We start from the raw sequence: 13,787 nt of genomic DNA on the forward strand, positions 1-13,787 counted from the left end.
GAAAAGTGGAATGCAAGTGGTTTTGCAAATGTACCCAATCCTCAGCACTGACTCAGTTGCGCTATTGGGAGTGGAAGCTTAGCACGGACACCTTGGGGTGGTTGGCTGCTGTTTCACTACCCACATCACACCCGATTGCAGACTGAGAGAGACCTGAACTCGGATTCTGCAAACCTCTTCACGAGTGTACGTATCACCAAAACAGGTGAAGGTTTGTGAAAAGAGAACACATTTGCACGTTGAGTCAGCTGTCAGTACAGATTGGATATCACAAAACAAACACACCACATGCCTCTGCTGTCCACAGTATGAACACCCACATTGGATGGGGTTGTGGCGCTGCGGTCGAGTTGCTGCCTTACAGCGCTGGAGACCCAGGTTTGATCCTGACTACAGGTGCCGTCTGTACGGAGTTTGTTCATTCTCCCCATGAACGCGTGGGGTTCTCCATGTTCTCCAGTGTGCTCCCACATTCTAAAGACATGCAGGTTTGTAGGTGAATTGGCTTCAAAAAATTGTCCCTGGTGTGTTGGATAGAACTAGAGTATGGGCGATCGTTCGTCAGCGCGGACTCTGACCTATGGCACGTTATTGTCACGTACCTTGGTACAGTGAAATTCCTTTTTTTGCATACAGTTGCATACAAAATCCTGCCATATATAAACACAATCATATTTGGACAAAAAAGTAAGAATAGTAGATTACACTGTGACAGTACACAAGAGTTGCCACGATTCCGGTGGGCCAAAGGACATATTTCCACTCTGTATCCCTAAACTAAATTGACCACACAGATACTGAGGAACTATGGTTTCCTTGTCAAAGAAACATAGAAAATAGGTGCAGGACGAGGCCATTTGGCCCTTCGAGCCAGCACCGCCATTCAATATCATCCAAAATCAGTACCCTGTTCCTTCTTTTTCCCCCATATCCCTTGATTCCGTCAGCCTGAAAAGAGAAATCTAACATTTTCTTGAAAACATCCAGTGTATTGGCCTCCACTGCCTTCTGTGGCAGAGAATTCCACAGATTCACAACTCTCTGGATGAAAAAGTGTTTCTTCCTCTCCTAAATGGCCTACCCCTTATTCTTAAACTGTGACCCCCCTGGTTCTGGACTCTCCCAATATGGGGAACATTTTTCCTGCATCTAACCTGTCCATCCCTTAAGAGTTTTATATGTTTCTATAAGATCCCCTCTAATCCTTCTCAATTCCAGCCCCGTCGACCCATTCTTTCCTCATATGTCAGTCCCGCCATCCTGGGAATTAACCTGGTGAACCTACGCTGTACTCGCTCAATAGCAAGAATGTCCTTCCTCAAATTAGGAGACCAAAACTGCACACAATACTCCAGGTGTGGTCTCAAATCCTCTCTCAATGGCCAACATACAATTAACTTTCTTCACAGCCTACTGTACCTGCATGCTTACGTTAAGTGACTGATGTATAAGGATACCAGATCTTGTTGAACCTCCCTTTTTCCAAATCTGACACCATTCAGATAATAATGTGCCTTCCTCGTCTTGCCACCAAAATGGATAACCTCACATTTATCCACATCATACTGCATCTGCCCACTCACTCAACTCACTCAACATATCAAAGTCACCCTGCAATCTCATAGCATCCTCCTCGCAGCTCACTCTGCCACCCAGCTTTGTGTCATCCACAAACTTGGAGATGTTACATTTAATTCCTCGTCTGAATTGTTAATATATATTGTAAATAACTGGGGTCCCAGCACTGACCCTTGCAACACCCCACTGGTAGTGACCTGCCTGCCATTCTGAAAAGGACCCGTTAATTCCTACTCTGCTTCCTGTCTGCCAACCAGTTCTCTATCCTTATCAATACCCTACCCCCTTTTTTTTTACCTGGATGACAAATGTTATTGCAGTCAATACAAGTACAATAAGTGTAATACAGTGATATGTCAGGGTTTGGTGTGAATTGTTTGATTGCACGTTGGGACATTTTGCTAGTGGGAGTTGCTCTACAATAGGAGTTTCCTGGTAGTTTCAGTACTATGTAGGAAGGAAATGCAGATGGTGGTTTAAACCCAAGACAGACACAAAAAGTTGGAGTAACTCAGTGGGACAGGCAGCATCTCTGGAGAGAAGGAATGGGTCAAGACAGAATAATAGACTGAAGAAGGGTCTCGACCCGAAACGTCACCTATTCCTTCTCTCCAGAGATGCTGCCTGGCCCGCTGAGTTACTCCCACTTTTTGTGTTTGTGCCCTAGATAGTGTTGGCCACATCAGCATCCATCTAAAGTGTCCTCTCTCCTGCTGCCCGGGATTCACTGTCAGCAATTTATTGATGGCATGCCATTGCTCGCTTCTCCTGCAGACCAGTAGTCAACAGCAGTTGCTCAGCCCAACACACTCGGACCGAGGCGGCTATCGGGCGGACGCCGGGGATATCGGGAAGCCTCAGAGGAAGTTTGGTCAGTGGCGTCTCCCATCAGGTATCTTTGGAGTTCTTGCGTGTTGCCATAACAACTGTCAGAAGAACAGCCGATGATAAGAGGCCGGGTGATGTCTGGGCTCTGGGTCTCCCATACACAGAGACACTTGTGCGTTACAAGTTGCGACCTCTGACTATTCGATTCAATGATCCGATGACACTTTATTGTCACCGGCACCGAGGTGCAGTGAAATTCCTGGTATTTGCATACGAACCGGTGAAGTCATAGAGCAGACCTCACCGAGGCAGTACACAACAAGACGCCACATTTAATAGTCAATGGTCATTTATTTGTCACATACACATAAATGTGCAGTGAAATGAAACATTACCCGCAGTTCAACAATAAGACCAATAAGAATAATCAATAAAAATGCAATAACACATACAATCATAAACTAACACCGAACAAAAGAAACATCCATCACAGTGAGTCTCCTCCAGTCACCTCCTCACTGTGATGGAAGGCCAGAATGTCTTTTCTCTTCCCCTGCCGTCTTCTCCAGCGGTCAGGCTGTTGGAGTTGCCACGTTGGGGCGGTCTGGCACTGACAAAGTTACAAAAAGTTTTATCTTCTGCTGGCAGCAGGGAACCACACCTGCCACCCCATGTGGCCGCAGGTGTGTGCGTGTCCCCCCGCTGGGTCCCCCTCTGTTCTCAGCAGCCCCCCACAATCTCAGCGGCATGGCACACTAGAGTGGTGACACAGAATACTGACGCTCTCCCCGCCAGGCGCCACCATGTCCTGGGACCCCCGTTAACCTTTCATTTTGAAGTTTTAGTTACTCCTCTGAACAGGAGAGATTCAGAAGGACATTCAGACCCGTTGCTGTCTTTGGTGTCGCCCTTCAATACAGACTAGTTTCCAAACAACTCTTACAACTTAGAGACAAAGGCAAGAAGGAAACCCCAAGAGGTCTCGAGCTCTGTCTATCAGCAGAGCCTCCCGGAGCAAAGACAGGGAGAGAGGGTCAAAGGTTGACAACCTCAACCCATCCCGATGTGACCCATGACCTCACCTCTGCCAAAAAATAATGGCCAGTAATCATAAACCGTTGAGATGACAGTCAAAGGGCACTGGGTTCAGGAGTCCCCAATGACAGGCTCTTACGACATCAAAGGAATTCAGCCCATCAAGAATCTGTCAAACTCCGCCTGAAAAAAAATATCCATTGACTTGGCCGCCACAGCAAATTACTCATCTCCTTTCTAAAGGCACTCCCTTTTATTCCGAGCCTAAGGCCTCCGTTCCTATACCCTCCTACTAGATATGATGTTGGGTTGAGGTGAAGGGGAGGAGCCTGAGGTGCGAAGGCACCAGCAGGGGATGAGTGGGACTGTTTCTGTGTGGATTTGCCGCCCAGCTCCGGTCTGACTCCATCTCAATCTGAGAGGCGATTCCTGACGTACACTCTCTGTCATCCTCGCAGCTCCCAAACCAATCACCCACTCCGTGTCCACCGTCAACCTGCGGTTCGGGGGTCGGACGGCCATCAGGTCGGTGATGTGCAAAATGAATCCGATGTCGGACACGACCTTCTCGGGGTCGGACGTGAAGAAGTGGTGGACCCGGCAACTGACCGTGGAGAGCGACGAGAGTGCAGACGATCTCTTGGAAATGTAACCGAGGTGGAGGGTGAGGCTCGCACTAGTTTCCCTGTCAATGTCCCGTCGTATTTCCATCATAGAATGCCCAACATACTTTGGGTCATTGGAGCCAAGTGATGCAAGAGAGGTCACCCAGCCCATTCCACTAGAGGGCAGAGCAGAATAGTTCCAGTGAACCAAAATCTCTTGGCCTTAGATTTGCAATAACAGGCCAAGTATTCATGTAAGTGAGTGTGTGGGGTATGTTTGACTTCACACAGGGGAGTGGAGGAAAGGGGTGGAGAAGGGAACAAGTGGGTTTGTTCGCACATCGATGGGAAGGACCAAGTAGTCCCCTTTTTCACTATTTAACCAAAATAGTGGCCAAACCAAAGATGTGCCGTGTCTCTACACATCCAAAGACTTGCAGCCTTGAGGCTTATAGAATTCTACGGCCTAGAAACAGGCCCTTCAGCACAACAAGTCCATGCTGATCCTCAAATCACTAGTGTCGCTCACACTGATCCTACACTAATCCCATTTTATTCCCCAGATTGTACCTGCTCACTTACACACTAAGCAACCTACAGCGGCCAATTAACCCCCATGCCCATGTCAATGGGATGTGAGAGGAAACTGGGGCACCAGGGGAAACCCCACACAGTCACAGGGAGAGCATGCAAAGTCCACACAGACAGCACTAAAGGTCATGATTGAACTAAGTTCGCTGGTGCTGTGGGGCAGTGGCTCTACCACTGTGCCACCGTACTGCCCCTATGTTATCTAAATACTGGCCTTTCGCGAACCTTGGAGCAAGCTGACTGGAAGGTGAAGCCCACATTATCCTTTCTGTCTCATTGGGCCTGACCTTGGCAAACGTTTTGGGAATTGCTGGTCGCACTGCACGGGAAGCTGAGGTTGGAAGGTAGAACAACCGGGGGGGTGGGACTGAATGGAGTCACAGAGTCAGAGAGCCCAAGATCAGGCCCAACTTGTCCATGCCATGCCAGAAACCTTGCACAGTCACAATGGGCTGAACGCAGCCTCCTTTGCTGAGATTGGGTCATGCTTTCCCATTGATTCAAATGCGGGCTGGTCTCTGCACAATGTGCAAGGATAGAAGCAAACAGTAGCAGGGATAGGCCATTCTGCCCCTCAAGCCTGCCCAGCCATCAGCGTGATCGTTGCTGATTTAAGTTGGCCTTAACTCCTCTCTTGTGGCAGTTCCCCATAATCCTCAGCCCCTCTATCATTCAATAGACAATAGGTGCAGGAGGAGGCCATTCGGCCCTTCGAGACAGCACCACCATTCAATAATCTTATAATTCAAGATGTATCTACCTCCTCAAATGCTTCTAGTGATCAGGATTCCACCATCCTCTAGCACAGAGAATTCCAGAGAAATACTGGAATCTACAAGAAGAATTTTAAATGACAGCCCCCTGTATTTATAATGATGTTCCATGTTTGAGACTCTCCCACTGGTAGAGACCTGTCAAGCTCTTTTTGGGATCTTAGACCAAAAGACATAGGACATAGGAGCAGCATTAGGCCCATTGAGACTGCTCTGCCATTTGATTATGGCTGAAGTATTTTTCCCTGTCAAACCCACTTTTCCTCATTCTCCTACCTTCCCCCAATAAACCTTGGCACCTTTACTCATCAAGAACCTAGCAATCTCCGCTTCTAAAATACCCAATGGCCTCCATCATCATCTATGACTGCTACTGGTTCACCACCGTCTTGCTGAAGAAATTGCTCATCATTCTCCATTCTAAAGGAACATCCTTTTATTCTGAGGCAGTGCTCTTTGGTCGTAGACTCTCCCACTACTGGAAACATCCTCTCTACTTCCACTCTAAGCCCACTTATCCATAGGCCTTCCAGTATCTTCTTTTAAACTGCAAGGAATACAGAACCTCACCTGCTTATTAGGACAAATCTCCCATTCCAGGAGGTTTCACAGGTTATAGTTTCAGAGACACGGGTTTGATCCTAACCTGTCTGTGCGGAGTTTGTACGTTCTCCCTATGACCGTGTGAGTTTTCTCGGGATGCACCGCTTTCCTCCCACATTCCATAAGACATGCAGGTTTGTAGATTATTTGTCCCTAGTGTATAGGATAGAACTGATCGCTGGTCGATGAGGATTTGGTGGACCACTGAAGGACCTGTTCCACACTATCTCTAAACTAAACGTAAAGGAATTAGCCTGGTGAGTCTCATGGATCAAGCTTTGCCACCTCTGGTTGGACAGACTCCTGGCAGCTTCGATTGGCCGGCTCCCAGCCCCGCCAGTTGGCCAAGCGGTCTGCCTATCCACAGCCAATCAGCAAGCAGCAAACCTCAGCATCCTGTGGGTGGGGGAAGCCTGTCAATTAAATAATCCATTACCTGCCAGCATGATTAAGATGTGCAACAAATGAATACAGACTATTTATTTTTAATGCCGATATGATTCCCAGCCAGGATTGCATTGGTAAATGCGTCTAGAGAAGTTGAGCTCCAGTTCCTGTAGACTTCCTATGTGGATGTGAAGCAACGATACAAAGGATTGAGCCACAACACTGGACAGTGTGATTTGCTGCCCTCTGCTGTGGAATCCTTTGATGTGCAGTGTCAAGGACGGACAGGCAACGGAGATCAGTCAGTCTCTCCCAGAACCCCGTGGAGTTTGTGCTTTACTGTCAAAGCCATGAAGGATGTAAAATCAGTTTTGCAGCAATGTCAGTGATTAATATAATAGTGTATGTGTTTGTGTGTGCCCAAATGTGTATAATCATATTACTGCACATGGTCTCTGTGTGCTTGTGTTTGTCTCTAGGCAAGTCTCCACTTGTGTACATGTGTGTGTAAATTTGTATACATGCATATGTCTGTTTGCACATTTGTGTGTGTATGCATGTTATGTCATAGAGTGATACAGCACAGAAACAGTCTTTTCAGGGTACTTAAGGAGTCTGCATCCCAGGGTACTTAAGGAGGTGGCTCTAGAAATAGTGGAAGCATTGGAGATCATTTTTCAATGTTATATAGATTCAGGATCAGTTCCTGTGGATTGGAGGATAGCAAATGTTATCCCACTTTTTAAGAAAGGAGGGAGAGAGAAAATGGGTAATTATAGACCAATTAGTCTGACATCAGTGGTGGGGAAGATGCTGGAGTCAATTATAAAAGACGAAATTGCTGAGCATGTGGATAGCAGTAACGGGATCATTCCGAGTCAGCATGGATTTACGAAGGGGAAATCATGCTTGACAAATCTACTGGAATTTTTTGAGGATGTAACTAGGAAAATTGACAGGGGAGAGTCAGTGGGTGTGGTGTACCTCGACTTTCAGAAAGCCTTCGACAAGGTCCCACATAGGAGATTAGTGGGCAAAATTAGGGCACATGGTATTGGGGGTAGGGTACTGACATGGATAGAAAATTGGTTGACAGCCAGAAAGCAAAGAGTGGGGATAAATGGGGCCCTTTCGGAATGGCAGGCAGTGACCAGTGGGGTACCGCAAGGTTCGGTGCTGGGACCCCAGCTATTTACAATATACATTAATGACTTAGACGAAGGGATTAAAAGTACCATTAGCAAATTTGCAGATGATACTAAGCTGGGGGGTAGTGTGAATTGTGAGGAAGATGCAATAAGGCTGCAGGGTGACTTGGACAGGTTGTGTGAGTGGGCGGATACATGGCAGATGCAGTTTAATGTAGATAAGTGTGAGGTTATTCACTTTGGAAGTAAGAATAGAAAGGCAGATTATTATCTGAATGGTGTCAAGTTAGGAGGAGGGGGAGTTCAACGAGATCTGGGTGTCCTAGTGCATCAGTCAATGAAAGGAAGCATGCAGGTACAGCAAGCAGTGAAGAAAGCCAATGGAATGTTGGCCTTCATAACAAGAGGAGTTGAGTATAGGAGCAAAGAGGTCCTTCTACAGTTGTACCGGGCCCTGGTGAGACTGCACCTGGAGTACTGTGTGCAGTTTTGGTCTCCAAATTTGAGGAAAGATATTCTTGCTATGGAGGACGTGCAGCGTAGGTTCACTAGGTTAATTCCCGGAATGGCGGGACTGTCGTATGTTGAAAGGCTGGAGCGATTGGGCTTGTATACACTGGAATTTAGAAGGATGAGGGGGGATCTTATTGAAACATATAAGATAATTAGGGGATTGGACACATTAGAGGCAGGAAACATGTTCCCAATGTTGGGGGAGTCCAGAACAAGGGGCCACGGTTTAAGAATAAGGGGTAGGCCATTTAGAACGGAGATGAGGAAGAACTTTTTCAGTCAGAGAGTGGTAAAGGTGTGGAATTCTCTGCCTCAGAAGGCAGTGGAGGCCAGTTCGTTGGATGCTTTCAAGAGAGAGCTGGATAGAGCTCTTAAGGATAGCGGAGTGAGGGGGTATGGGGAGAAGGCAGGAACGGGGTACTGATTGAGAGTGATCAGCCATGATCGCATTGAATGGCGGTGCTGGCTCGAAGGGCTGAATGGCCTACTCCTGCACCTATTGTCTATTGTCTATTGTCTATAAATACCTAAACATACAAATCCCATTTTCCAGCATTCAAGCCAATGGCCTTCTATACCTTTCCATTTCAAGTATTAATCAGAACGCTAAGAGTCATGGAATCGTGCAGCATGGAAACAGGCCATTTGGCCCAGCTCATCCACAGTGACCAACTGGGACCTTACTGCATTTGCTCCATAGGCCTCTATGTCTGGGTGAATCAGATACTCATTTGACACTTCTTCAATGTCATCTGCAATTCTGCTACCACAACCCTCTCCAGCTTTGCACACCAGGTACTCCCCACTCTGGATGAAGAAGATCCCCCTCAGATCCCCGCTAAATCTCTCCCCCCTTCCACTAAACCACTGTTCTAGTCTCCTGCAGTCTGCACCCCTCATAATCTTATACTGAAATGCCGTGAGCATACCTGCTTCCGCCATCCTCAGGCCCAGCATTCCAGATTCCAACCAGTCTCTGAGGGGAAAATTCTTCCTCAATCTCTCTAAATGTATGGTTCCTCACCTTAAACCTTCGTCCTCTGCTTATCGACAATCTGCTCTTGGAAAAGCTTCTTGAATTGAATTGAATTGAAAACTTTATTGTCACATTGCTACAAATCACAGTGAAATTCTTTGCTTGCATACCCAAGGTATACAAATAGTCGCACATAAAGGGCGCTTACAAAATTACAAAATCCCCGCGGCAGTTCACCCTTTGTTCTTCCCCACCTCCCACCTCGCTCACGCCGGTCCCCTGATACCGTGTCCATTGTTCTTCCCCCCCCCCCCCCACCACTCCAGGCCCCGTTACTCTTCCCCCTCCGTCACAGCAGTCCCCCCACGCCGGGTCCTCCATTGTTCCTTCCTTCACCAGCCTGCCCTCACTTCCACGTATCTGCCCTCGTCCATCGGTCGGCGCCATCATCGATCGCCTCAACAACCTCACCACTAACGCTGCTGGGTACTCTCTGTGGCGCCGACCCAAGCCCCAGCCGCGGGCTCCGTAGACCCAGGCACCTTTGGCCGCAGGCTCATCGACCCACGAGGCTCCACCTCCGACCCGTGAGGCTCCGGCCTGAGAGGCCCAGGCCATGAGGCTCCACCACCGGCCCGCGAGGCTCTACCTCTCACTCGCGAGGTCTGCCGCAATGGCGCCTCCAGAAAGCATCTCACTAACTATTCTAGCTATGCACCTCATAAATTAGCAAACCTCATCATGATTTTATATATATCATGCATGCTCTTGTGTATCGAAAGGCACATGTTTGTGCAAATGTATGTTTGTGTGCGAAAAGGTATGGATGCATGGCTGCATTGTGTTTGTGTGCAGATATACTTTATGTGTGTGATCACAGGCATGCTTGAGGTAGACGGAAAGGAATTGCCACCTCAATGAGTTGCTTCAGTGGAGCTGGAGAGTGTTGGTCCATGTACACTCACTGGCAAATATTTATATCTACCAAAGTCAATGGAAGTGAAAGTGTATCAAGAGTCAAGTGTGTTTAATTGTCATAAGCACCAGGAACGAAACAATGAGATTCTTACTTGCTGCACTTTACAGGCCCAATAACACACAACTAAGTATACAATAATCTATGATAAAATACTATAATAAATGAGAACTCTATGTTTATTGTAGAGGAATTAAGCCTGCACCATCTTAAGCTTCTATTCCATTAGTGTGTTTACCATGATTGCAACATGCAAGAGTCATAGAAGATGCTGCAGAGAAATTGTTCCTTCAGCCTGTCGAATCCACATCAACCATTCATTTACACTAATCCAACACAATTTCCACTTTTTATTCTCTCCACATTCCCATCAACAACCCACCTCCTCAGATTCCACCACTAATCCACACACTAGAAACAACAGTGGCCAATTAAACTACAAACCTTCATTTATTTGGGATATGAGTGGGATATGAGAGCACCCGGGAAAGCCTATGGTCATAGGGAGCATACACCACACATACAGCATCCGAGGTCAGGATTGAACTGGGGACTCTGGCACTGTGAGGCAGCAGCTCTACCCACTGTGTCACCAAACCCTCTGCCTTTACCAAACACCTATATCTGGTCTCATATTTTTTCTGAGATGCAAAAGTATATGCAAAGTGATTGTTCCCACTGTATTTATTGTATTTTACAGAGGCCGACGCTGTTGCTCCCTCTCTTTGACTCCTACCTTAACATACTCAGTTACCAAGATATCACCTGTAACTAACATAGCTATTTATTTTACAACTTTAAATATCTATCGTTAATAAAGAATTCATTGATTGTCTTTCAGAAGATTTGTATTACACTCAATTTTATCTAAACAAATTATTATTAATAAAGACTCATTGTTTTTTATTATACTGTGTGGCATTTGAATTGATTTAACCAGTTTCCAGTCAATGCTAAAGTGGGCCCTTAAAGATAGGCCCTTTTCATTTATTAAGGAAATTGGGTGCAGGGTTATTAAATGAGTTACCACATGTAAATGAATGCAGCTCTGCAAGGAGTTATTATTCCAGGTGATTTTGTGTGATTTCTGTCTGTGAAATATATTCATGAAGTTGCTTAGTCCACCGTTGTCAAGGAGCATTGATCATTTCTAATGTGGCAAAAACCTTTGTTCAGCTGGAAATGATTCCCTGGCTCTTTCCGAATGTGTTGTCTTTCTGTTTAATCTTCATGGATGAAGATTAAACAGAAGAATAATAACCTTCTGCTCCATAACCTTAAATCAAATCTGAAATATTAACTGCATTACTCTTTCCAAGTATGTACATTTAGATCGTGAGATTTGACACGGAAACAGTACCTTCAACCCACAGAGTCCACACTGGCCCATTCACACAAATCCGACTTTAAATACTTTATTTTATTCTCCCCACTTTCTCATCAATTCTGCCCAGATCAATAGACAATAGACAATAGGTGCAGGAGTAGGCCATTCGGCCCTTCGAGCCAGCACCGCCATTCAATGTGATCATGGCTGATCATTCACAGTCAGTACCCCGTTCCTGCCTTCTACCCGTACCCCCTGAGTCCGCTATCATTAAGAGCTCTATCTACCTCTCTCTTGAAAGCATCCAGAGAATTGGCCTGCACTGCCTTCCGAGGCAGAGAATTCCACAAATTTACAACTCTCTGAGATCCTACCACTCACTTACACACTTGGGGTAATTTACAGCGACCAACTAACCTTTCAACCTGCATGTCTGCGACGTGGGAGAAAACCAGAGCAACCAAAAGAAACCCGTGAGAATGAACCATCGACAGCAACTGTGGTTAGGATCCCAAACCCAGGTTTCTGGCACTGCGTGGCAGTAACTCTACTAGCTGCACCACTATGCCTTAATGCCGTTAATTTAGTAAAAGGGAACAAGGTGATTCACAGCTCTGGCGTCAAACAACGTTGATGTTGTCAACGAAGATAGACACAAAATGCTGGAATGACTCAGCGGGACAGACGGCAGCTCTGGAGAGAAGAAATGGGTGACATTTTGGGTGGAGATCCAAGCTGGAAATGGTGCGGAGAAGATTTACAAGGATGTTGCCAAGACTCAAGACCCTAAGCTGTAGGAAGATGTTGAGCGGGCTGGGACTTTATTCCTTGGACCTTTATTCCTGGAGGATGAGGGGTGATCAAAGCAAGTGTCACTGGATCCGGTAAACAAAAGCTCGGTCAAAGTAGGGAGCTGATTGAAGCATAGCCAGCCTTCTCTTTCCCAAAATATTGAGCCCAGCCTCCCTGTCCTTCCTTAATCATTACACTTTCTCAGATTCATAAAGATTTGCTATATTTCCTTGGTGCCTTATAAGCAATTCAGTAATTAACTAACTAATTTTCAGTTACTAAGAAATATATAAATATCGGTAATTTTCCTAATTGGTGAGTCAGTCGAGTCACCTTTTCTTTATTTTGCATCGATGGATGTGTACAAATGTTGAGTTTAACAGCATCGAGGTTAATTATATAGTGCATCAGCCCAGTGGATGCTCTCTTGGCTCTGAGTCAGAAGGTTGTGGGTTCAAATCCCACAACAAAAACTTAAGGACAAAATTCTGGTTGACAGTCCCAGGGCAGGACTGAAAGAGTATAGCACTGCCGGAGGTGCTTTGTTTTCAGATAAGATATTAGACCAAAGTCCTGCCCTGATCTTGGATGAAAATAAAGGATCCATGATGCAGTGTTGTAAGGGGGAGTTGTGTCTCACCACAGTTCCATAAATTGGATTATCTGACCGTTGTCAGATTGCTGTTTGTGGGATCTTGCACTGCTTGGATTAGCTGATGCTGCTGCACTTGTTTATGAATTACAGCCACTTCCAACAGTGATTGCAATTCAACAATACTTTATGGGATGTTAAACATTTTGAGATGTTCAGAAATTGTGAAAAGTGTTGTGGAAAAGCAAAGTGCTGGAGTAACGCAGCGGGTCAGGCATTATCTCTGGAGAAAAAGGATGGGTGACTTTTCGGGTCGGGTCTGAAGAAGAGTCGCCATTCTGGAAATTCAGTCTGAAGAAGGGTCTCGACCCGAAACATCACCCATTCCCTCTCTCCTAGATGCTGCTTGACTTGCTGAGTTACTCCAGCATTTTGTGATACCATTCTGGAAATGTCACCCATCCTTTTTCTGCAGAGATGCTGCCTGACCCACTGAGCTACACCAGCACTTTGTGTCTATCTTTAGTATAAACTACTACTGCAGTTCCTTGTTTCTACTTCTCTTAAGTTTTTTTAATATACTTTCAGCAATAAACTTTCAGGGGAAAAGCAGTCCAGGCTGTGCCTGAGTTCACAGGGACCCCACATCTTGCTAATGACATTGAATGCATTTAAGAAGTATCGAGATAAGCACGAATCGCCAAGACATAGTAAGTTACAGACCAAGTGCTTGTAATGGGATCTGCACAGATTGGTACTTAATGGTTGGCATGGATATAGTGGGCCGAAGGGCCTGTATCTGCTGCACAATTCTCATGCAGTTTCAGTTTTAGCTCTATTTGGCTCATGGTTCCTGGAGGAACAGTGTTAGAAACATCTAGGTGCTTGACCACAGCAAGATTAGAAATAACACCACAGATCACCTCTGGGAGGTCTCAGGGTGCTCGACGCTGTGCACAGGAGTAACCCAGTGCTGTGCCAAAGTAAAGCCTCTTCAAAAAATCCAGAGCCAAATTTCCTGATTGGGACAGCATCAATGTGCAAAAAAATTGTATTTGTGGAG

At 46.1% G+C, this 13,787-nt stretch overlaps 1 protein-coding gene across 1 annotated transcript in view; it reads left to right on the forward strand.

Moving 5' to 3' along the window:
• Positions 1–7,663, forward strand: part of nalcn (sodium leak channel, non-selective) — a 173,384-nt gene extending 165,721 nt beyond the window's left edge. The window contains 2 exon segments of the mRNA XM_078402211.1: positions 2,353–2,470; positions 3,900–7,663. Of these exon segments, the coding sequence (XP_078258337.1) occupies positions 2,353–2,470; positions 3,900–4,093 (312 nt within the window). The 3' untranslated portion in view covers positions 4,094–7,663.
• Positions 7,664–13,787: the final 6,124 nt, after the last annotated feature.

This window comes from Rhinoraja longicauda, chromosome 7 (assembly GCF_053455715.1).
Source record: "Rhinoraja longicauda isolate Sanriku21f chromosome 7, sRhiLon1.1, whole genome shotgun sequence".
Classification (NCBI taxonomy): Eukaryota; Metazoa; Chordata; class Chondrichthyes; order Rajiformes; family Arhynchobatidae; genus Rhinoraja; species Rhinoraja longicauda.